The sequence below is a fragment of the Oryx dammah genome, unplaced genomic scaffold, assembly GCF_014754425.2.
Source record: "Oryx dammah isolate SB20612 unplaced genomic scaffold, SCBI_Odam_1.1 HiC_scaffold_19, whole genome shotgun sequence".
In the NCBI taxonomy this organism is placed as follows: Eukaryota; Metazoa; Chordata; class Mammalia; order Artiodactyla; family Bovidae; genus Oryx; species Oryx dammah.
The window spans coordinates 48,958,250-48,984,948 of record NW_024070203.1 but is presented as its reverse complement, the minus strand read 5'-3'; the positions used below and the strand labels follow the sequence as shown (position 1 = coordinate 48,984,948).

General features: G+C 35.3%; 1 protein-coding gene across 17 annotated transcripts in view; it reads left to right on the top strand.

Moving 5' to 3' along the window:
- STAU2 (staufen double-stranded RNA binding protein 2) overlaps positions 1-26,699 on the top strand; it is a 320,999-nt gene that overhangs the window by 21,370 nt on the left and 272,930 nt on the right. For 6 of the 17 annotated variants that reach the window (XM_040262036.1, XM_040262035.1, XM_040262044.1 and 3 more), the window contains 2 exons: positions 11,762-11,892; positions 23,455-23,614. In XM_040262036.1, the coding sequence (XP_040117970.1) occupies positions 11,779-11,892; positions 23,455-23,614 (274 nt within the window). In that variant the 5' untranslated portion in view covers positions 11,762-11,778. Of the gene's footprint in view, positions 1-6,944; positions 7,072-11,746; positions 11,893-23,454; positions 23,615-26,699 lie in introns of all 17 variants that reach the window. The other 11 variants (XM_040262045.1, XM_040262046.1, XM_040262041.1 and 8 more) reach the window with 4 other exon arrangements.

Genomic DNA, 26,699 nt, shown 5'->3' with positions numbered 1-26,699 from the left:
AACTGGATATCTGTATGCAAAAGAATAAACATGGACTCCTATTTAACACCACATACAAAAATTAACTCAAAATGGATCAGTGACGTAAGTATAAGAACTATAATTCTTGTAACTCAACAATAAAAAGAGACCCAACTGAAATGGGTAAAGGACTTGAATAAATAGTTCTCCAAAGAAAATGTACAAATGACCAACATGTATGTGAACAAAAATACTCAGCCTCATTAGTAATTAGGGAAATGCAAATGAAAACCACCATGAGTATCCTTTCTTGCTCTCTAGGATGGCTGGAATCAGAGAGACCGACAATAACAACTGTTGGTGGTATTGTGGAGGAAGCAGAACACTTGTACTATACTGGTGGGAATGTAAAGTGTTTTATTTTCTGTAGAAAACAGTTTGGGATTTCTTTAGAGTGTTTAACATAATATTGCCATTCAATTCCACTCCTAGATATACACCCCAGAGAACTGAAAACAGTTACTCCAATATATGCACACACATGTTCATATTAACACTATTTATAATAACCAGATGGTATAAGCAGCCCAAATGGATGGATGAATGGGTAAACAAATTGTGGTACATACACACCATAGAATATTATTTGTCTGTAAGAAAAGATGACATACTGATACATGGTATAATGTGATGCTCCTCAAAACTCTTTTGCTAAGTGAAAGGAGTCAAACACTAGAGTCACATATTGTCCGATTCCATTTACATGAAATAGCTAGAATAATAAATCTATAGAGACAGAGTGCAGATTGGTGGTTGCCGGGTCCTGGGGGGTAAGGAAAAAAGAGGAATAACTGCCTAGTGGGTATGGAGTTTATTTTGGTGTGATAAAAACATTTTGAAACTAGGTAGAGGTGGTGGTTGCACGACATTGTGGCTGTACTAATGCCCCTGATGTCTTCACTTTGCAATGGCTAATTTGATGTCAGTTTCATTTCTATTAAAAAATTAAAATGCTTGCAAAGAAGCCTGAGACTATAACCCATAACTAGGGTAAAAAAATTAATCTCTAGAAAGAGACCCAGAAATGACAGAGATGATTGATTCAGCAGACAAAACTGTAAAAAGAGTTGCTACTAATAATGCTGTCCATGTTCAGGAAGGTAGAGGAAAATGGGAAAATGATGAGAATATGAATCAAAGGCATGAGAGTAGACTTAAATGGGGATTCTAGCAATGAAGAATGCAATGTCTGAAGTAAAAAATACTTGATGGAATTAATAGCAGACACTGTAGAAGAAAAGGTAAGTGAGCTGGAATATGTAGGGAATAGCAGCTAACCAAAATGAAGCAAAGAGTGAAAAGACAGAAAAAAAATGAACAGAGCGTCTGTGAGCTGTTGGATAACATCATATGTCTAAGATAAATTAATTAGATGTTCAGGAGAAGGGAGGGGGAACAGGAAAATATTAGACCAAATAATGACTTTTCCCCTGGAGAAGGAAATGGCAACTCATTCCAGTATTCTTGCCTGGAAAATCCCATGGACTGAGGAGCCTGGTAGGCTACAGTCCATGGGGGTCGCAAAGAGTCGAACCCGACTGAGCGACTTCACTTTCACTTTTCAATGACTTTTCCATTAAATATTGTGGAAAAACCCAAACCAACTTTTTGCCAATCCAGTATAAACTTCATAGCTGTGTAAAGCTCAGTGAATCTAATTTGAGAGAAACAATATTCAAATGACTGAAAATCAGTGATAGTAAAGGGAAATCTTCAAATCAGTCAGGGGAAAAAAAAAAGACATTATATATAGAGAAATAGAGATAAGGATGACAGAGTTTTTGTTGGAATGTACAGGCCAGAAGAGTCAAGTGACATTTTAAACATACCATAAAATACTTGTCAACTTTGGATTCTGTTCCTGCTGAGAATGTTTTCTGAGAAGTGACTTGTCATACAAAAGAACTTACTACAGAACAGACTCACAGACACAGAAAACAAAATTTATGGTTACCAAAGGGAAAGGTAGGGGAGGGATGAGTTAGGAGTTTGGAATTAACAGATACACGCTACTGTGTTTAAAATAGATAAATAACAAGGACCTACTGTATAACACAGGGAACTGTATTCTATATCTTGTAATAACCTGTAATTGAAAATAACCTGATGAATATATGTGTATATTTTTTATATATAACTAAATCACTTTGTTGTACACCCAAAATTAACAGAACATTGTAAATCAACTATATTTCAATAACAATATATTCCAGAGGAAATGAAAAAGAAGTGACTCTTCTGTTTAAAATTTTTAAATTACTATAAAATATTCAGTATATAACACAGAACTTAACATTTTAACTATTTTTAAGTCTTGTTGTTATAGAGTTGTTAGGTTGTATCTGCCTCTCTTGTGACCCCATGGACTGTAGCTCACCAGACTCCTCTGTCCATGGGATTTCCCAGGCAAGAATACTAGAGTGGGTTACCATTCCCTTCTCCAGGGGACTTTCCCAACCTAGAAATTGAACCCACATCTCCTACACTGGCAGGTGGATTCTTTACCACTGAGCTACCAGGGAAGCCCATTTTTAAGTGTATAGTGACATTAAGTACAGGAACAGTGTTACGCAACCATCACCATTATCCATCTGCAGAAATTTTGATACTCCCAGACTGAAACTCTAGACCCATTAAAACACTAATTCCCCATTCTTCAATCCATCAGCCCCTGTCAACCACCATTCTACTTCTGTCTATGAATTTGACTACTCTAGATATCTCATATAAGTGGAATTGTACAATGTTTGTCCTTTTGTGACTGGCTTATTTTACTTAGCATAATGTCATTTATGTCATACCACGTGTCACAATTTCATTTTTAAGGCTGGCTAATACTCTGTGTATATCACATTTTGTTCATCCATTCATCTGTCAATAGATATATGGGGCATTTCCACCTTCTGGCTATTGTGAGTAGTACTGCAGTGAGCATGGGGGTGCAAGTGTATGTTCAGATGCCTGCTTTCTGTTATTCTGGGTGTATATCCAGAAGTGAAATTGCTCGATCCTGTGGTAGTTCTCTGTTTAATGACTGTTTCCCATAGTGGCTGCACCATTTCACATTCCCACTAATAATAAACAAGAGCTCCAAGTTCCCCACATCCTCACCAGTGCTTATTTCTCTCCTTTCTTCCTCCCTCCCTTTTTCCCTCCCTCCCTCTGCTCCTTGCTGTTGGCCATCATACTAGATATGAAGTGACATCTTAGAGTTTTCATTTGCATCTTTGATATTAGTGATGTTTAATGTCTCTTTATTTGCTTGTTGGCTTTTTGTATGTCATTGTTGGAGAAATATCTATGCAAATACCACTATAGGAAAAATTTTAAAGAATGTCCTTCAGGCAGCAGGAAAATGCAAAAGATGAACAAAGAAAAAAGCAGAAATGGTCATTACTTGGGTAAATGTATAATCTTTTTGAAAGGTAATGTATTATTCAGAGAAAAATATTAAGCTATTGTGAGGCTTATAGCACACAAAAAAGTACAGTGCATAGTAACAGCTTGAAGGTTGAGGGAGAAATGGAAGGATATTATTAAAGATTTTAATGCCCTTCGTTAGGTGGTACAGTATAAAGGTAGATAAGATATATGTCATAAACTCTAGCAGTAAAATAGCAAAACAAAAACTTATAGCTAATAAGCCAAAGCAGTAGATGGAATTGAATATATAAAATAATTAAGTCAACAGAAACCATGAAAAGATGAAGGGACCAAAGACCAGATGGGAAAAATATAATAATATAATAGGTTCAAACCTAATTATATTGTATAATCCTATTAAATGTAAATAGTGTTTGCCTCAGCAGCACATGTAAAATTAGAATGATACAGAGATGTACAAAGATGACACATAAATTTGTGTGGTGTTTTATATTTTTAAAAAAATAAGTAGTGTTAAAAAACATCCTGATTTGAAGGCTGAAATTGAATTAAAAAGCAAGAGCTGACCATATACTTGCCTGTAAGAAATAGTAACTGTAAACACAAATAGATTAAAAGAATGGAAAAAGAAAGTAACACACTGACTTAGTTGAAAGAAATTTGGACTGGTTTTATTAGTATTACAGTAGGTTTCAGAGCAAGGAATATTTCCTACCTGGGCTAAAGGAGATCATTTCGTAACAATAAAGGGATCAGTTAATTAAGAGGACTATTAGTGCTAAATGTTTTGTTGTTGTTGTTGCTGTTTAGTTGCTAAGCTGTGTCTCACTCTTTTGCAACCCCATGGACTGTAGCCCACCAGGCTCCTCTGTCCACAGGATTTCCCAGGAAAGAGTACTGGAGTGGGTAGCCATTTCCATCTCCAGAGAATCTTCCTGCCCCAGAGTGGGAATCCAGGGCTTCTGCATTGGCAGGCAGATTCTTTGTCACTGAGCCACTGGCACCTAGTAATAGAATTTCAAAACAAATGAAGCAAAAATTAATAGAAATTCAAGGAAACATTCACAATTATGGTCAGAGATTTCAGTGATCCCTCTCAATAATTGATGTAACAAATTGACAGAAAAAGAAGTTTCAAAGATGTAGTTGACTTGAATAACACTGTCAGCCAACTTGACCTGGCTGCATTTACAAACCACTTTATACAGGAAGGTCAGGATACCCATTTGTTCACAAGTTCATACAGAACATTTACCAAGATATACTGTATTTTGGGCCATAGAACAAATCTCAATAATTCAGAAGGAATCAACTCCTAAAATGACCCTTCTCAGATAACAGTGCAGTTGAATTAGAAATTATTAATAGAAATATCCTTGGAAAATCTACAATATTTGAAAATTAAATAGCATCTTATAAGTAATTCATGATTAAAAGAAGAAACAAAAAGGGAAATTATAAAGTATTTTACATTGAGTAAGAACAGAAACACAATGTATTAGATGTTGCTAAAACAGTACTTAGTGGGAAATCTATAGCTTTAAATATTTATATTAGAAAAGAAGAAAGATCTCAAATAAATGACCTTAGTTTCCATCTTAATGATGTAGAAAAAAGATAAATTAATTCTAGAGGAAGCAGAAGAAATAATCTGAATAGCTATATATGTGTTAAAGATACTAAAGTTGTAGTTAAAAAAAGAAACTTCCCACAAAGAAAACTGTAGGTCCAGTTCACCTATTGGACCAATTGGTGAATTTACTAAATACTGTAGGAAAAGATAATATTAGTTCTACACCAACTTTTCAAAAATATTTGAAGTGGAAGGAGTGGTTTCTAAAAACTCCAGTGTCAGCATTACTGAGATGCAGAACCAGGCAATAGGTTCTGGAATAGGAATAAAAGAAAGTCCTAATAAACAGATGTGACCTGATTTTTTGTGTAGAAAATCTGATGGACTCCTACTAGACCTAATGAATAAGTATAGTAAGATTGAAGGATACAAGATAAATATGCAAAAATTGATTGTGTTTCTATACACTAGCAAGGCTTCCCAGGTGGCACGGTGGTAAGGAATCCACCTGCCATTGCAGGAGACACAAGACGCAGGTTTGATCCCTGGGTTGAAAAATTACATTGACTGGGTAGCCTGATGGGCTGTAGTCCATGGGTTTGCAAAAGAGTCTGACATGATTGAGCACATGCAGCAAGGAACAATCTTAAAAAAATACTATTTAAAAATAGTATAAAAATATGATATTTATGGATAAATCTAACAAAGTATGTTAAAGAATACTGAAAGCTATAAAATACTGCTGAAATGAAAGGATACCTAAATAATTGAGATCCATTTGATCCTCATTATTCATGGATTCTGTATTTGTGAATTGGTCTATTTGCTAAAATTTATATGTAATCCCTAAATAATCCTTGCAGTGCTTTTGTGATCATTTACTGACAAGTGCGGAGTGGTGAAAAATTGAGTTACCCTGCGTGCACAATCTGAACTGGCATTGAACAAGATGACAGTCTGCTCTTGTTTCAGTTCTCCTGGCATAAGCAAGTGTCCTTTTCTTGGTTTATTTAGTGCCACGTTTTATTTTTGTGTTTTTTGTTTGGTGATTTAGTTATTTAAAATGGCTCCCAAATGCTTTGTAGTGTCTTTAAGCACAGGAAGGCTGTGATATGTCTTATGGAGAAGATATATGTGTTTAGCTAAACTTCATTCAGGAGTTATTGTTGGCTCTGAGTTCAATATTAGTGAGTTCAACAGTATATATTAAGTAAGGGATCTTTAGCTAGATAAAACACACATAAAACAAGGTTATTTATTAATTGACTTAAAAAAAATGTTATGCCCAGATGTTTACAGGAACCTAACCTTTTATTTCCCCAGAAGCAATGACTCAGTATTTAATAATTCACTGTTTTGCAGGAATGTTAAAAAACATAGCTATCATTGAGATGTCATCTCAATAATGAAACTTGACTATGTCATGTACATGGATCGGAAGCCTCAGCTTTGTTAAAATGTTTATTTTCACCAAATTAATCTATAGATCAGTTTATCCCATCATGATTTTTAGGTTTCTTTCTAGAAGTTTTCTATGTTGCAGGATTTTGACATACATTTAGCCAAGTTTTCTTGTGCTTTTGTCATATTTTTATATTCTTCACTTGAATGCATTTGGAATTAATTTTTCTATTTGAGGTAGGGACAGAGGAGCCTGGCAGGCTATAGTCCATGGCGTCAAAAGAGTCGGACAACATAGTGACTAAAATACCACCACAACCATATGAGATAGGAACTTTAATTTTTCCTAATTAACAGGCAATCCTAGTACAGCAATTTGATCCTTAGTGGTGATTTTGTTTGAACAGCCTTAGGTTACGGTCTGATGTGAAGTTATAAGCTATGTTTTAGTTGCAGCTATGGACAGACAGTTACATTTCTCTTAGAGGGCAGGACTCTGTGGAAGGTAAATTCCTTGTTCTTTTTTGACTCTATTTTCTTTCTTTTTATTTTACCTGGGAATTAGGATGAGCCCCTTCCAGTAGCAGGGAATAGGGAGAGGGGAGCCAGCAGAGAGACATAGACTGTGTTCAAGTCATTTTCTGTACCTGTGATGGACACGGATTCTTCTATGGAGAGACTTGCCTTGGCAGGTGAGGTTAGCCTGTGGCTTCCTAGCATCACTTCAGCTGTAATTTAACTGCCTTAAAAATGGTGCTACTCTTTTGAGTTCTGGCTTAGACAACTTTTGGTATTTTGGTGGATTCTGGTCACATATTTTTTTCTGCTACATCCTACTCTGCATTCTACATTCTGCCAGTGATCTGCTTGTATTTTCCAGAATGTGATGTGTTTAATGTGCTTTCTTCTGCATGTGTGCTCTGGAAAAGCTCTGCCTCTTTCTCTTTCCCTCCCTCACTAACTTGGTGAATGCCTACTCTCCTTAACTAATGTAATGTAATCTAATCACACCCCTTGAAACCTGCCTTTCAACACCCCTTCACCCAAGGAGTCCCTTTAAAGCCTTATCTTAGCACCTACCATATTGTAGTCTAGTGTACTTGTTTCTTCTCTGTGCGTGTGTTTTCTCACAGACTCTGAACTCCTTTGGAACAAGTATTCTTTGCCTGTTGATTGAAAACTGTAAACTGTATTATTTTGGCATATTTTGAAGATCAAGTCCCAGAGAGTTTAGGACATTTTATTAAGTATAGAAACAATCTGTCTCAAAAAGTAGGGTAGGCCTTTGTTTTGCTGAGTGTGCAGATCCTGTTGTTACAGCTATTTTACCAATGTAACTTGTCAAAGTTATGGAGAGTTACATGTAAACAAACTTTATATCCAAGGTAAAGTCTTCCCTAACAGAAATATGAGAAATCTTACATGTAATGTATATCACACTTGGGGATTTTTCAATGGAAGCAAGCTTAATATGTTACAGTAAGTCAGTGGAAAAATAATAGCAAATGCATGCTTTTTATAGAATACTAAAGAAGTATAATAGTATGAATATAGTCAACTTATCCTAACAAACATTTTAACTCAGAATATTTTAGCTTAGGAAGCCATGAAAAAAGTTTATGAAATCATATCACTGTATTCATTTTCAGTGATAGTGTGCTAAAGATTATTTATATGCAGAGTAATAATGGATTCTTATTGTTAATAGTATCTTACATCATTTGATTCAACCAATATACTATAATCCTATAATACAAAAACAATTATTATTTCTATTTCACTGTCCAGGAAAGCGAGATTTAATTACTTTCTCAACGTTATGTGTAGAAGTCAGTCAGGGGCAGAGATACCCAAAACAGGCTCTTAGGCTTTTAAGTATATGGCATTTGTTCTCTCAGAAGCAAAGTTTTAAAATTGTGAAATTCATTGTCACTAATTTTATTTGCTTCTAAGTAAGTATCTACTATTCCAGCCACCAAATTGAATTGAAGCTTTCTTCAGACTCTTGAAAACATATACTTATGCAACAATTATATATATATATATTTATATTTCTCACTTTTTATACTATTGACTTTTCTAAAAAATAATAAATAAAGTTTATGGATCTCAACTTTTATAGACCATTTTATAATTTTGTAGGTATTTAATCAAAATTTTGGTTTAATTTTTTATTACTGCTTTGTCATTGAACTCTGTTAGTATTGTTAGTATTGTTAATAAGATTTCTGATTGAATGCAGGAACAACTATGGAAAATAAAGTTTTAATCATTTTGTAAAATAAAATCTGAACCAGAACTAATTATTTTTAAATTTACTAACTAAACATTTGAACTTCGAAGTTTTATTGATCTTACATGTATTTTGCACATCTTTCACACCAAAACTTAAACATTAAATCCATTATTGGATTCCATTAATGGATTCTTTGAATCCGTTATTAGATTCATGTAATTTTTATGAAGCAGAAAGTTAGAATGAGTGGAATATAAGTTTTAGTGCCATGTTATAATCATTTTCCTTTAAGGAATTTAGATCAGATTTTCTTACCAAACAGAGCTAAGTTTATAGAGCTATAAACATATTTTAAACACATTTAAACATGCTTAAATCCGGTGCTGTTACTTTTTATACTGTAAAATCATCACATTATTCTTGCAATGATCTTAGTATTTTTTGTATCGTAATAGATGAATATGCAGCATTGCTGAGTTACGAAAATTGTCATGGTAGCAGTATAAATGCTGTTTTAGTATTATGCGAAATAACTCATTTTTACCAGACTTAAATATTTTCTCATTTTCATTCTTCTTTTGCTTTTTGATGTTCAGATAGCTATGTGATCTGTTGTACTTTAGTATTTAACACTATGGTATGCAAGGACCAAAATTTGACTATAGTCCCAGATCACTTTTTATTTTATGTAACAACTGACTTCCTGGCACAGAAATGTTTATAAATGCAGATTTCCTCAACCTTTCTTGACTAATAGTCTTTGCCTTTTTTGTGGTGTTCCTTATTTGTTTATTTTTGCTTTGCAAGCCACTTAGAATAGTTTAATTGTAGAATTAACTGTCAACTGTATTGGTCCTACAGTTGGTTGCTTATATTCTTTTTTTTTTAACTTATGCCTTACTAGGTATTTGTGTAGTATTGTTATAAAATAATTTCTTAATAATGATTGTGATCAAGTTATTATACCAAATTATTAGTACTGTAAAGGGTATTAAGAAGTAAATTAAAAGTATTAAAGTGAAAAGTGAAGTCGCTCAGTCGTGTCCGACTCTTTGTGACCCTGTGGACTGTAGCCCACCAAGCTCCTCAATCCATGGGGTTCTCCAGGCAAGAATACTGGAGTGGGTTGCCATTTCCTTCTCCAGGGGATCTTCCCGACCCAGGGATTGAACCCAGGTCTCCCGCATTGCAGGCAAACGCTTTAACCTCTGAGCCACCAGGGAAGCCCCCCAAAATTAAAAATTAAAAAAGTACATTAAAATGTAGACTATTTTCTACATTAAACCTTGTCATAGAAAGTTTATAGATGAAGTTCCTAAAATCAGCTATTTCCGTTTATTTAATGTATTCTTTATATATTGTGACTCCAGTTTAATTGAGCAGGAAGTAATCCATTTGCATGTTTTATGCTTAGGTTTTTGTTTTCTTTTAGTGTTTGGCCATGCCCCATGATATGTGGGACCCTATTTCCCCAACTAGGAATTGAACCCCTGCCTAGCTTTGGAAGGCAGAGTTTGAGCCACTGGACTGCTGGGGAAGTCCCTATGCTTAAGTTTTAAAATGGGAGGTGAAAGAAAAACTTAAAAAGCAGTTAAATATGTCTGTAAATGAGATGAAGGAAAAATATAGGATAAGATACTATAAAAATATTCTGAAGCTGTAATTGTGGTAGAATTTAAAGTACTATGTATTTAAAAATTGTAACCTTGTAACAACCTGAGAATTAAGTGGAATATATTTATTACTCTTATTTTATAGATAAAGGATAATAGGCTTAGTAAATTTAAGTAAAAATAATTAAGACATTTCAGATTAGGGGAGAGTTTTTAAGGTAGTAACGTCACAGACCGCAAAAGAAAAGACTGATAAATATTATAAATAAAGTAGTCAGTATAAAAAAGGACAGAACTAGTTCCCAGAAGAGGAAACCCAGATAATCAACAGTTTTGTCAGACATCAGATTGTCAGAGATGAAAATATCTGACCATACTACACATTTTCAAGGTTGGAGGGAAATAGTAATTACCATGCTGCCGAGAGAAGGTCATTTGGTACAATCCTTTTCAGTGATGTTTGGGGTAGTGTAACTTTAACTTGTAAGAGTGAGAAATTGAAGACAATCTATTAATAAAAGTCTTCTGTCAGTAAGGAGGGTTAAAACATGGCTAAGATATTGTGATGAAAATTATACATCAGTTAAAAAGTAATACACTGGATCTATGAGTTAAATCTCAAAAACATAATGAAGAGTGAAGAATGTTGTGAAAATGGTACATCTGTTATATTACTATTTATGTGAACTACAAAACCACATATGCCAGGATTATGTATTTCTTCATGGATATATATGCATGCATATAAATATTTTAGAATATCCGAGAGGGATATAGTTTAAATTCCCATAGTGGTAGTTTCTGGAAATGATAAACAGAACTTAACTGGAATGTAATACTGTTTTTCCTTTTTTTAAAAAGTAAGACTTTAAAAGCAAACAAAATACTAATTTTAATTTGGATGATAACTGGTCATTTGTTAAATTATTCTAATTTTTTTCTGAAAATTTCATTAAAAAAAGTTATGAAAAAATAATAGTTGGGAGAGCTAGTAATTAAACTTAGGGCTTGATTCCCACGTCTGGAGCTTTTTCAATTTAATACGCTACCTTAGAATGAGAAGGAATAAAGGAAGATTACATGATAAAACAGTCAGATAAAATTTAGTTATATAGCAATAAGAATAAGAATTATGTGTTTATGCTAAAATTTCTTGAGAAGAAAGTTATAGGATAAATTAAAAGTTATTATATAATCTTATACTGTTTTTCAATCTTTAAGCATGCTGTTTCATGTTTATGTATAGAGAGCAATTTAGGAACTCAGGAAAAAAGTTACCTTAATTTATTGTTTAAAATGTGATACATATTTCTGTTGCATGTAATGGAAATTTAGATGATTTAGATGATTTGAATGATGATCAAATGGTTTGATGATTTGAAATTTAGATGATTTGAAACTTTTATCTAAAATTCATGAAAATAATTTAGTCCAAATATACAATCTGATTTCAATCTGAAAAAGTCAAAACTAGTTTTTCTTCCATTTGTAAAGTCATTCTTCACAAAAACTTTATAGCCTTTTTATTTACAGCTTCTCTCCAAGATAAAATGGCAAACCCCAAAGAGAAAACTCCAATGTGTCTGGTAAATGAGTTAGCCCGTTTCAATAGAGTCCAACCCCAGTATAAACTTCTGAAAGAAAGAGGGCCTGCTCATTCGAAGGTAAGGTTCCGAAGAGAGGTGGTGAGCCATGCTTATCAAATCTGTGAGATTTATCATCTCAGGTTTTAACTGTGCTTTATTTTGGGGGGAGGGGGTACTGGATGGCCTAAAGGCTCTCTTAGTTCTCTTTTAAAAGTATTTTAAAGTCTATAACTGTATAGCTCATTATGGTTTTCAGTTCATTCCGATATAGTACTTCACAAAAATCTTAATGAAACCACATGAGATATGAACTTTTGATTGCCATTTTGTAAATTAAGAAACTCAGGCACAGAAAAGCTAAGTAACTTGCTTAATAGTTCATGAGTGCCAGCGCCAGCACTTGTACATGTATTCTGTGGCTTCCAAGTATGGTGCTTTTCCCATGACATAGTAACTAACCTATGATAACCTAAAAATGGATGCAGAGTAAAATATAGCAACAGTTACTTAGGGAGACGCCTTTTCCAATAGGATGTTTAATTCCGAGATTCATCATTTATAAAAGTTGTATATACCAGTTTTGTTGTTAGCTGTGTATTCATTTATAATATTGTTCTTTTAAATGTAAAATTGATTTATATTTTTATATAGCCTCATACATACATGTTTACTTATGTATACATTGCAAAGAAATTATGACTAAAGCATTTATGCTTGAGCTCTGTCATCCTGTTTTTAAAAATATCACTTGTGCACACATATCCGTGGTACATTTTTAATCTTGGATATTGGAGATTATGATAATGATTATACATTTTTGTATGCAGTGTGGAAGCAATTGATTCTCTAAAAGTTGGTTAATTTTCATGCAGTACACATTATTGGATTATTTAATTGTCTTCTAGCATCTCCTTCAAAGTAAGGAAAATAAGATGAAACTGAAATCTGTCCATTTTGTTCCATATTGGAGACTTCTATGAAGGATTTCTGGGCAGCATTTTAATTTGTTCAGAATATCTTTTGTTCAGAGACAAAGGTAGTAGCCTTTCTCTTCCATACCTGTTAATTCATATCTATTACACACTCATTCTTTCTACCCTTAATCTTGTTGAAGTGTTTGAATTTCTTATAGTGTCTCATGTTTTTTCACATCTGTCAGATTTGAACACACATCTCACATCTTTCAAACCTTTGTGAACCTTCTCTGCTCCCTCACTGGGCCTCTAGCAGGCCCTGACTTTCTTAGATGTAGTTGTTACTGTGCTGTGATACTGTGATGTATGAGACCGTTTCCTTAGAGTAATAAATACTTTCAGTTTAGTTCAGTTCAGTTCAGTTCAGTCGCTCAGTCGTGTCCGACTCTGCGAACCCATGAATCGCAGCACGCCAGGCCTCCCTGTCCATCACCAACTCCTGGAGTTCACTCAGATTCACGTCCATCGAGTCAGTGATGTCATCCAGCCATCTCATCCTCTGTCGTCTCCTTCTCCTCCTGCCCCCAATCAATTCATAATTCCTTTAATATGTCTCCTGTGGTTTTTTTTTTAATTCTCATTGCCAATTCCAGGAATTCTTCCTTGAGATAGGCCTCCAGGTTTGAATTTCATGTTAATAGACTCACCGCCCCTCTGACATCACACTAGACGTTTGCTGACCTCTGAGTGATTCCATCACATTTCTCATGGCTCACTTTCAGTCTCTACAATATTCATCCTTAAGTTTTGGTGATACTGTCTAAATGATGATTATTTCAGCATGCTGACATTTTAGTTTCTTAAATTTCTCCAATTATCTTGTCTTCCATTCTCCTTCAGCTACCCATTCCTGTGATCAGAGTCTTGATTTTTACCATTACCAGTAATTGCAAGACCCTCCAGAATTAGAATCACACGCATTCATTTGTCTCTGACACCTAGTTCATTCAGTCTAATAGTCTGCCTTCAGTAGTCCTTCCACACCACAAGTCCATTGATTTTTATTATTTCTCACTTACCTCCATCTTCACGTTTCCTTTTTCAGCTTTAATTCCATACACTTTGTATGTACCCTTAACTCTCTTCCACTCTTGATTAGAACATGCTTAGCAAAATCCCAACCCAAATCCCAACTCTGCCGTCCCTTCTGAGGTATGGATGAACGACTTGTAGAGGACAACGAGTAGTTGTTGCTATTTCTTTACTAAGTCCTAACCCCTCTTTGCCTAGTCAAGGTCATTCCTCCAGCTTTCTCTCCCCTCTCCTCCCTTAGCTTTCTTCTGTGTCGTCCAAGTCTGCTTCCAATGGACCAGGTTTGTTGTGGCCCACATTCTTCTCTGTAGACAGTCCTAGATTCCCTTAGGTTTTAAGGAAAGGTGGAGATTCCTTTGCCAGCCTCCACCTACTGCTTGGGGTCTTCGGTCATACACCACACCATTAGCCTGTTGCTCGTCTTAAAAAAGAGTGAGAACTAGAATAAGTAGCATATTCTTGAATGAAAGGTAGTACTTACAAGTCTTAGTTCAGTTCAGTTCAGTCACTCAGTCGTGTCCGACTCTTTGAGACCCCATGAACTGCAGCACACCAGGCCTCCCTGTCCATCACCAGCTCCTGGAGTTTACCCAAACCCATGTCCGTTGAGTCGGTGATGCCATCCAACCATCTCATCCTCTGTCATCCCCTTCTCCTCCTGCCCTCAATCTTTCCCAGCATCAGGGTCTTTTCAAATGAGTCAGCTCCTCGCATCAGGTGGCCAAAGTATTGGAGTTTCAGCTCCAACATCAGTCCTTCCAATGAACACCCAGGACTGATCTCCTTTAGGATGGACTGGTTGGATCTCCTTGCAGTCCAAGGGACTCTGAAGAGTCTTTCCCAACACTACAGTTCAAAAGCATCAATTCTTTGGTGCTCAGCTTTCTTTATAGTCCAACTCTCATATCCATACATGACCACTGGAAAAACCATAGCCTTGACTAGACAGACCTTTGTTGGCAAAGTAATGTCTCTGCTTTTTAATATGCTGTCTAGGTTGGTCTTAAGTCATAATTAATTTTAATGTTAATATTAGTTGGCTAAGTCTGAATCCTTTTTGTGGAAAGTAAAGTCATTTTCATTTATGCATGTCTGCCAGTGGTCTTAAGTGAGACATAAAATATATTTGAGTGAAATAAATGATTATCTCTGGCATGAAAAATTTAAACATAGCCCCAACTCATTAATTTTCTTGGGACATTAGCCAGTTATACGGCAACTTCCATAGGTATGTATAGATGTGTTTATGTACACACACACATATTTAACAGTAGTGGTTCCCAACCTTGGTTATTCATTGGAGCTTTAAAAAATACTTAAGCCTGAGTCTTACTCCCAGAAATTCTGATTTAATTGGTCTTGGATGAGGCCCACATACCAGGACTTTTTTAAAGCTCTCAGGTGACCCTGATGTGCATCGAGAATTGAGAAACATAGGACAGAGATTAATGTCTTCAAGGTGGTATAGAACTGTCTTCTCATACATACTTCTTGATGGGAAGTATTGATCTATATTTACTTGCTTTCTTCTTTCCTCATTGAGTCTTACAGAATGTGAACAACTTGCAGAAATTTTAATGTGTGACTAGTAAATAAAAACTATTTTAATGTTTGCCTTGTCCCCTTTTATTTTTATGAAGTTATTTGTTATTCCTTATATTTATGTGAGTTATTATGACATTGCTGTATTGTATCTCTTAGGTACCTAAATCCAGTTCTTTATTTTCCTATGACTTTTTTAGATTTTCTCAAATCTCAAAAGAAGGCTATTATAATGCAGACAGCCATGAATAACATAAAGTGGTATTTTCTTTTTTTTACTTTATTTCCCTATTTTGATGAGTTGTGGATATGTATGGCTAAGTGTTAAGAAAGCTGCTGTCATAGTGATGCTTGAAGAAAGTTTACTCTGAAATAAATATTGCTGAGGGAGGCAGTTCTACCCAGTGGCCTTGAAGTGAAGTATTTTTATTCTTTTAATTCTTGCTAGATTTACCAGGTTTGATCTTTGCCTTAAATTATCTGGCTTGTGTGGCCTCAAACAACTAACTTAGAATCTCACCTGTAATTTGAGACCTATTGTACCTGTTCTAGTATAGTATAACAGGATGATAGTTTGTAAATTCTTAGCAAGTATGTTGATAATGTAGATACCTGGATAATTGTCTCATTGTATGTTATTAATAGTTGTATACAGGATTTAAAAATCCTTGGTAAAATATCTGTTGACTATAATATGACAGACACTGTTCCTTTTTGGAGCTTTCTGCTCTGCTGTTTTGCCTCTTTGTATATTCTGGATTCAAATCTTTTATTAGATAGGTGCTTGGCAATTATTTCCCCCTCTTCATGGCTTATGTTTTTCTTTCTTTTTTTTTTTTTTTACAGTGTCTTTTGAAGAGCAGTAATTGTTAATTTTGATGAATTCCAGTTTATCCATTTGTTGCTCTATTAGAGGTCATAAGATTTTCTTCTGTGCTCTCTTCTAGATGTTATATAGTTTAAGTTTTTACATTTGGGTCTTATAATTAGATCTAATTGACACCTTGAGTTAAGTTTTATAGATGATATGAGGTATGTAACAAAATTTATTTTTTCTTTCTATTTTTTGGTTACAGATGTTTAGTTGTTGAAGAGATTGTCCTTTCCCTACTTCACTGCCTTTGCACCTTTGTCCAAAATCAGCTGTCTGTATATATCTTTATTTCTGGTCTCTGTTCTGTTCTCTTGGTCTCTTTTTCTGTCTTTAGGCAAATACTATGCTGTTTTGATTGTTGTTTTACTCACTAAGTCGTGTCTGACTCTTTGTGACCCCAGGGACTGTACCCTGCCAGGCTCCTCTGTCCATGGGATTTCCCAGGCAAGAGTACTAGAGTGGGTTGCCATTTCCTTCTACAGGGGACCTTCCCATCCAGGGATCGAACCCTTATTGGCAGGCAGATTCTTTACCACTGAGCTACCTAGGAAGCCCAACTATTTTGATTACTATAGCTTTATAATCTGGTAGTACCAGCCCTCTACTTTTGTTCTTCATTTTCAGAGTTGTTTTGACTATTCAATACCCTTTGCATTTTCATAGAAAGTTTAAAGTCTACTAGTCCATTCTATAAAGCACCTTGGGATTTTGAATAGAACTGCAATGAATAAATAGCTCAATTTGGGAAAGATTAACATGTTAGAAAAATTGAGTCTTCCAACCTATGAACAAAGTATCTTTTGTTTACTTAGACATTGTTTAATTTCTCTCAATATTTTGTAGTTTTCAGTGGACAGGTATTTCTCATCTTTAGGTTTATTTCTAAATATTTCATGTTTTTGAAGCTATTGTAAGTGGTGTGGTTTTAAAATTTTCAATTTATAATTTTTCTTATTAAACATTGCTAATATATAAAAATACAGTGATTTTTTGTTTTGTATATTTTCTTTTATACATTTTAAATCATTGAAATATGTATAGCATTTCTGTATAAGTATGCACACATGAGAATGTGAAGAATAAAAGTACAAACAGAGGAATCTGAAGATTCCTACTTTTTCCATAGCAGGTTAACTTTAATTTATACTGTCAAATAGTGCTAAAAATAACTGCCTCTCTAATATAGGGAATCCATACAGTGCCAAAGAATTTAGAAGAGAGTGAAATAGATTATTTTTATGATACATTAAAGATTCTTTTCATAAATGTTTTTGTGTAATTAAGAATTATATATTTATTGTTGGGTATGCTAGGCCTTCGTTGCTGTGCAGGCTTTTCTCTAGTTGCAGTTAGTGGGGCCTAGTCTCTAGTTGTGGTCACAGGCTTCTCATTGCGATGGCTGCTGCTGCTTGCGGAGCACCGGCTTTAGAGCGCGTGGGCTTAGTAGTCGTGATTCCCAGGCTCTGGAGCACAGGCTTAATAGTTGTGGTGTGCGGGCTTAGTAGTTCCATGGCATGTGGAATCTTCCTGGACCAGAGATCAGACCCATGCCTCCTATATTGGAAGGTGGATTTTTTACCACTGAGCTACCAGGGAAGCCCTTTTATATATTTTTTAAAGGTTACTCTCCATTTATAGTTATTACAAAATGTTGGCTATATTCCCCATTTGTACGATACAGCGTTAAGTCTGTTGTATACTCAGAAGTTTGTACCTTCCATTCCCCCATCCCTACATTTCCCCTCTCTTACTCCTACCCCATAACCACTAGTTTGTTCTCTCTGTGAATCTGCTTCAAAAATACACTGATTTTTGTATATTGATCTAGCATCTTGGCATCTTGCTAAACTCATTTATTAGTTCTAGTAGACTTTTTTTTTTTTTTTAAGATCCTGCTGGGTGTCCCACAAGCTATTTGTGACAATTGTAAACTTATTTCCCAACCTGATTGCCTTTTATTTATTTCTCTTGCCCAGTTGCATTGGCTAGAACTTGCAGTGCAATGTTGAATAAAAGAGATGAGAGCAGACATCTTAACTTGTTCTTGACTTAGTCATTCAGTTTTCCCTCATTAATTGTGATGTTAAATGTAGCTTTTTCTATAAATGTCTTTAATTAGATTGAGGAAATTCTTCTCTACTTTTATTTTTTTTTTTTGCTGAGAGTTTTAACATGAATTAATATTGGTTTTTGTCTTATGGTTCTTCTACATTGATTTTGATGGTCATATGACTTTGCTGTTTTTAATTGCTTATTATTGTGAGTTACATTGTTTGACTCTCAAATGTACAATCAGTCCTTGTCTTCCTGGAGTGAAATGCTTGCTTATAAAGTATTATCTGATGTCTGTATTGATGGATTCCATTTGTTAATGGAATTTTGATAAGGACTTTTATGTTTTGTGTGGTGTGTAGTTTTGTTTTCCCTGGTAGTATCTTATTGTGGTTTCATTATCAAAGTTATGCAAGCTTCATAATGTAAGTCAAGAGGTGTTCCTTTTGATTCAGGTTTTGGGAATTTTTTTTTTTTTTTTTTTTTTGGAAGAGTTTTTATAAATTGACATTATTTCTTCCTTAAATGTTTGGTAGAATTTATCATCCAAATCATCTGGGCCTGGAATTTTCTTTATAGGAAAGTTTTAAATTACAGATTCAGTTCCTTTAATATGTATTAATATAAGGCTATTCACATTGCCTGTTTCTTCTTGAATGAGCTTTCATAACAGTGGCTTTTAAAAACGCTGTTGAGTTTATTGGCATAAAGTTAAAAAATATTCTTTTGTCTTTATAATATTGTAAGAATCTGTAGTGATGTCATCTCTCTCATTCCTAATGCTGGTAATTTGTGTCTTCTCTTTTTTTTATGCTTAGTCTTCATAGAGGTTTACAAATTTTATTGATCTTTGCAAAGTACCAGCTTTTGGTTTTATGGGTTTTTCTCTATTTTTTCCTATTTTTTATTTTCTTATGTTCGCTTTTACGTTTATTACTTTTTTCCTTGTTTACTTCAGGTTTGATTTACTCTTTTTCTAGTTTCTTCAGATTAAAACTGAGGTTAACTTGAGACTTCACTTCTTTTGTAGTGTAGGTATTTAGTGCTGGAAATTTCCCTTTAGTATTTTCATTAGCGTCATCTTTTGAGATACAGTATTTTCATTTGCATTCAGTTTAAAATACTTTCTGTTTTCCCCTTTGATTTCTTCTTTTCTCCATGGGTTATTTAGAAATGTGTTATTTATTTTCTAAATATTTGGAGATTTCCAGAGATCTTTCTGTTATTTCTAATTTAATTCCATTGTGGTCAGAGAATATACTTTACATCACTTGAATCCTTAGAATTTGTTGTGAGTTATTTTATAGTCCAGACTGTTGTCTCTCTTGGTAAATATTTTGTGAGAAGTTGAGGAGAAATGTATATTTGCTCTTTTTGGGTAGAGTGTTTTAAAGACATTGCAGTCGGTTTATACTGGTTGATAGTGTTGTTCAGCTCTGCTCTGTTCCACCTGATTGTCAGCTGTCATTGTTATATCAGTTATTGAGAAGGGGGTATTGAGTCTTTGACTTTAATTGTGGATTCTTTATTTCTCTTTGGAATTCTGTTCATTTTTGCTTCATGTATCTTGAAGCCGCGTTGTTAGTTGCCCAAGTGTTTTTTTTAAATTAATTTTTTATTGGAGTATAATTCTTTGCAATGTTCTGTTAATTTCCGCTGTGCAGCAAAGTGAATCAGCTATACATATGTCCCCGCTTTTTGTAGACTTCGCATTTAGGTCACCACAGAACATTGAGTAGAGTTCCCTGTGCTATACAGTAGGTTCTCATTAGTTATCTGTTTTGTACCTAGTAGTGTATATATGTCAGTCCCAATCTCCCAGTTCATTCCATTCTCCCTTCCCCCCCTTGGTATCCATAAGTTTGTTCTCTGCATCTTTGTCTCTATTTCTGCTTTGCAGATAAGTTCATTTGTACCATTTTTCTAGATTCCACATATTAGTGATATTATACAGTATTTGTTTTTCACTCTGTGACTTATTTCATTCTGTATGACCATCTCTAGGTCTGTACATGCCTCTGCAAATGACACTATTTCATTCCTTTTTATGGCTGAGTAATATTCCCTTGTATATATGAACCCCATTGCCCACATGTTTAGAATCTTAGTCCTCTTCTTGATTAGTTGACTCCTTTGTCATTATGAAGTGACCTTTGTTATTATTGGTAGTAGTCTTTGCTCTGGAATCTACTTTGCTTAATATTATTATAACTATTCTGATTTTTCATTAATTTATGTTATCATGATATATTTTTTCTATCCCATTGCTTTTAAACCATGTATCTTTATAGTTGAAGTGCATTGCCTGTAGGAACCATGTAGTTGGATTTTGTTTTCTTATCCAGTTTGACAGTCTCTACATTTCAAATGGGGATATTTACACCATTTTAACTTTCATAACCATTCTGTGGTTATTACCCCAATTTCACTAAAGAAGTAAGAAGACAAATGGAAAGAGTAAATAACTTCCTTACTGTGACACATAGTAAATGGTGGATCTGTGACTTAAGCTCATAAGCAGTATGTCCCAGGACTCCTAGTCAAAATTGCTACTAAATGTTTATTATAGTGGGACTTCTTTTCCCTCTCCAGGTTTTTTTCTGTTTTTCTTTTGAGATGTAATTGACGTATAATGTTGCATTGCTTTTAGATGCAGCATAGTGGAATTCTTAAGAGGTCTCAGAAAGCAGAGAATTGACTTGGATACATTTGCATTTTATGTTCATGTTGATGATGGCATGGCTTTCTGGATCTTAAATTCCCAACCAGGGACTGCGCCCAGGCCCTGGCAGTGAAAGCACCAAGTCCTAACCACTAGATGGCCAGGGAATTCCCAAGAAGGACAGTTTGATGGGAAAGTCTTATGTTAAAGAAATGATGTTAGGGTGGTCTTGTAGTAATTTAGGAGAGAGATACATTGATACTGTTAACAGAGAATGCAGAGAAAGGCCAGATCTGAAAAATGTTTTTGAAATTGAATCAGTTGGATGCAGGGGAGAATGTAGAGAGAAACGGAGCAGACAAGGAAGACCATTCAAAGGTGTTTGGCTTGTGAACTGGAAAAGTGGTGACATCTGGAAGGTTAGGAGGCAGAAAACCTGAGTTTACAGGGCCTTAGACTAAGGTGGTGACAAAAGAAATGGCAGGGAACAGTTTTGAAGTGTTGTGAAATAAATCTTAAGAAGACAAGGATAAACAAAGGAGCTATTGAGGTTTTGAACCTGAATTAATGAAAGAAAAATGGATAGAACATTCTGGAGAGTGAACTGATTTGGAAGAGATGGGAGAGAGAATATATCCTTTGTGGCAGAATTCTCTGTTAAATACTATAATTTGAAAACCAAAAGACCTAGTCATTGAAAAATCATTTTAAAATTGGGCAAATGTATTAAAAATATGTTTTAGATAAAAATTTTACACTGAATCAAAAGAAAAATTACTCACTTTTAAAAGATATTTATATATTTTGAATTTCAAATGACTGTAAATATTTTTAGCTGTATATTTTGAAAAATTGAAAATCTGAGAAAAATTGAAATAGTATAATAATGAATCTTTCATATTTACTAATTGTTAATTTATTCAGTACATTGCTACATTTATTTCTTTCCTTGCTCCTTCTGTATAGATATATATATACTCTTTCCTTGAACAGTTTGAAAGTAAATTTCGACTATCATGACATTTTTATCCTTAAATACTTGTATATCTATCTTGTGAGACCAAAGACATTCTTCTTCATAACCATAATACTGTCATCACTCAAGAAGTTGAAAATTGACTGAAGACACTATTTATTATATAGTCTATAGTCAGATTTCCCTGGTTTCCCCTGGTTCTCTAAATGTGCTTTGTACTTTTTTCTTTCTGGTACAGGTCTGATCAGTAGCTTATTGATAGCTTATTATGACCTTCCATGTCTATTTAGCATCCTTTCATCTAGGAGAGCCCCTTTGCATTCTTCTGTCTTTCTTCTTTCATAACATGGACATTTTGAAGAGTTTCAGTCCGTTTCTTAGAGAACACACCATAATCCAGATCTCTCTGATTGTTTTCCTATGATTAGATTCACAGTAAACATTTTTGGCCGAGAATGCTACATATTTCTCATTGGATCGTGTGGAGGAGGCATGTCATGTTCATTTGTATGGTTATTGATAATGCTAATTCTAAACACTTGGTTTTTAAAGGTATTTTCTATCCTGCTCTCTTTCCTGTAAATTCACATTTATTTCTAAATAATTAATAACCATTTTGAGGTTCTTACCTTGTATTACTACAGAGCAGTGAGCTATCTAGGGAGGAAAGCAGAAGATTGTGTGTGTATACTGTAACTTGATCCTAAATTTTAGAGGTGTTTGAGCCCATTTGGAAATACGGTATAGATGGACTGTTAGGATGTGCAAGGGGAGGGGTGTGTGTGAAGTGAAGATGGACAGGTCACTCCTTTGTGGCATGCAGCCCGGGGTGGGGGGCAGTTCAAGGTTTTCAAGCTGGTGGTGTTCGGGGTGATGCAATAGGATTTGAGTTTTAGAAAGACAGTATTAGCAGCAATCAGATGGGAGATTATTACATCCAAGCTAAGATGATGAAAGACTGTAGCCCGTGCAGCAGAGTTCCTGGCAAAGAGAGGAAGATTTGAGAAATATTTATGAAGTTAAAACTGATTGGATTTGGTGACTGGCTAAAGGTTGATTGTGGAGGATTGAGAGTTTCTTGGTGACAGGATATTTAATAGGATTTCCCGACTCATTGACTAAATTGTGTTAAGTATAAAGTTTAAGTAATTAGTTTTGTGACAGTTATAGAGACAAATTCTTTTGGATTCTCTTACAGTTTCTCTTATTCTTTGTTCTTATTCTACTTTTTTTGAGGACTATTTGAATGGCATTAACAATATGCTTCCATTTAGGGAAGCTCTTTCTTCCTGATATATTCTACCAAAAATGTACAGTTAGAGCTGCCTTTAAGCCTCTGGATAGAACAGAATTCGACCTCTTAACATTCTTTCACTAGAGAGAATAAGATTTTTGTTACAAATGACCTATAAACTCAACCCTAGCTCTAACATTTTGATTCTGTGGTGTGTCTGTTTTTCTCTCAGACAGCACATTTTATTTCCTGAAAAATTTCAATGTTTTCCTGGTCTCTTTATGTTTTTCCAAGATGTTCTCAGTGCAACTGAGTCTTGGGGAGCAGACATGGGAATCCGAAGGGAGCAGTATAAAGAAGGCCCAGCAAGCCGTCGCTAACAAAGCTTTGACAGAATCCACGCTCCCCAAACCAGTTCAGAAGCCACCCAAGAGCAATGTTAATAATAACCCAGGTATGGTCCTGACTTGGTTCCTTGTGGTCTTGTCCTCTGCGTGTGCTGTTCCCTGTATTTTCCTTCATGCAGGCCTGTTGCGTAGTCAATGGGTATTCAGACAGCAGAATGGTAACTGAAGATGAGAGAATGAAGAAGGTAATTGGAGCTATTTTAAACTTCTGCTTTAATGACTACTATAAAGGTGTATTATTTACTTTTTAAATGTGACAAAAAGGCATTTGGATACAGACATGAAAATAGGACTGAGGTTTTTTCCTAAAGCAAAGATAGAAGTCATCAATGTCTCTTTCTAAGTATATAACATATAATTATTAATTAAGATAGTCTTTATTTTAGTTTAATAGAAAATTATAAAATTAGCCGTAAGCATCTTACTATTTTGTTTGCTCATGTGGAGATGGTTGCCATTTACATTTAAAAACATTCATATGAAGTTTGTTAAGAAACCCACAAATCCAGTAAAGCCTCCTATGTATAATATTCTAAGAAAATGAGAGTTCTAGTTTTAAGCTCTTAAGAATAATTTAAAAAAGTTGTTCCATGCATCAACTTTAAATCGATTGCATGCAATACCAGCAGCATTATATGTGCAGTTATCTATTGGGAAGAACAAACCTGTATTAGACACCATGCATGAATTGATAGCATCGAATTAATAAAGTTCTGTAAATTTAGTACTAGCGTTATGCCATGTACTCATCTGTTAACTTACTAATGCAAGTGGTTACCTTCTGACCAGTGTTGCTTTAGGTATTTCTGTGATGGAGTGAAAAAAGACATTTTGCCTGCCAACACTGACTCCATAGGCATGCTCATACTCATAATCAGGTCAGCACTTCTTTCCCATGTGGCACGTGCTCTGTAGACAGTCTCCTTTTTCAAGGACTGCTCATTCCAGAACTCTGTGACCTTCCTAATGGTAGTCCTTTTACGTATGTTCAGCTATTCCAGTATTTGTTAAGTATGGGTAAATAAGCCAAAATACTGTTATAATTATAAAAAAAAAAAAACTCTCTCAGCTTAAATCTAGGTAGAGGCTATATTAACTTTCAAAACTCTCTTCAGATTACTGGTTGATCATTAGCACCATAACACTATCTCTATTTATTAAGCTTTTGTTTTAATATATCTAAGAGATGTAAAACCATAGTTCTTTTCTGTAAGTGTTTTAGTGATTTACATAAAACATGTAACCCAGTGGTAAAGATTAAGTACCAAGTGAGTAATAGCAGACATCAGTATTATAAGTAATGATACACATGTACTGAGGTAGTTGAGGTGCGGTATAGGTCTTGAATAGAGAGCAGGCAGGCATAGGGCAGAGGAAAGGGTATTCCAGGCTACAGGAATACTGAGGAAAGTCCTTGGAATAGGAATCTGGACTGTGGGTTTGGCAAAAAATATTTTCTATATAGATGATTTTTTCCTTCCCTCTCCTTGTAGATAATTTTTAAGTAGTGCAGCTAAGTGGTTCAGAGAAGGCAATGGCAACCCACTCCAGTACTCTTGTGTGGGAAATCCCATGGACAGAGGAGCCTGGTAGGCTGCAGTCCATGGGGTTGCTAGGAGTTAGACACGACTGAGCGACTTCACTTTCACTTTTCACTTTCATGCATTGGAGAAGAAAATGGCAACCCACTCTCGTATTCTTGCCTGGAGAATACCAGGGATGAGGAAGCCTGGTGGGCTGCTGTCTATGGTGTTGCAGAGTTGGACACAACTGAAGCGATTTAGCAGCAGCAGCTAAGTGGCTAATAAGAGATAAGACTAGAGATGTAGTTAGAAAGCAGATAGTGATGGACTGGAATGCAGCTTTAGGAAATAAATGTTATCTCTAGTTCGGGGATTAATTTTTACCAGTAGGTGGATGATGTGTTCAAAAGAGCAATTTAGGATGTTGAGTTTGACATGTTTATGGAAGGTGGCAGATACTAGAAGCTAAATCAGTTAGGAAACCACAGCCATAGTTGATGCATGAAGAGAAAGAGAAGAAACTCATGTTCATGGAATGGGCAGAAGGACAAGTGTTACTGATCCACTGGTGGAAGCCAGGCCTGTGGACGTTCCCCCTGGGGCAGAGGCTGTGAAGCACGAGCAGCTATGTACTGAGCTTCGGTTCAGGTCCACTCCTGGGGGCTATAGCAGGAGATCAGCAAGCAGAGGAGTCAGAGCAAGGGAACAGGAGAGTCTGAAGGCCAGTGGAGATGTTCCCACCATTGAACGTTGTACTGAGCTGACAGAATGAGTAGATTTTGGGGAGTAAATTAGTTTTTTTAACTTACTTTTTTTGTATGGCATTTTATACATTTATTTATTGCTGAGGTAAATTTTTAGAATAAATATGACTATGTATCTGTGAGTGCACTAATTATGGTAGTGGAGCCTTGATGGGATTTTGCACTGTGCATGCTTTGCAGGGTTTCCCAGAGCCTCAGAAGCCTCTCTCATAGGGGTGAAAGCCCTTCTAGTTAAACAACGAGGTTAAACAGCTCCGGAGGGAACTGCTGTTCTGCGTCCTGTCAGCCTAGATTTGTTGTGCCTGCCTGTTGGAATCGTCTGCCATGGTCTTCCGTCATGGCTTATTTTTTCAGTGACATGTTTGTGAGACTCATCTGTGTTCACAGTATATGCTGTGTTGCCATGTAATATCCCACTGCATGGATATGCCACAATTTACTTATTTATTATACTGGTGGCAGACATTTGGGTTGTTTCCAGTTTGGGGCTGTTAGAGATAAGACTACTGTGCTGTGCACTGGAGAAGGAAATGGCAACCTACCCCAGTATTCTTGCCTGGAGAATCCCACGGGCAGAGGAGCCTGGTAGGCTACAGTCCATGGGGTCGCAAAGAGTCGGACACAACTTAGTGATTAAACAACAACAATGCTATGAACCTATTTGGATGTATACATTTCTTTTGGGGGGGTGTAGCTGAACAGGTTATGCATGTGTTCAGTATTAATACCTAAGGTTCAACCTGACACATTTTCCTCCCACTAGCAGTATATGCGAGTTTCCTGTGTCCTTGTCCACAAAGGGCATCCTCAGCTTTCAAATTTTCTGCCTATTTTTCTGGGGATAT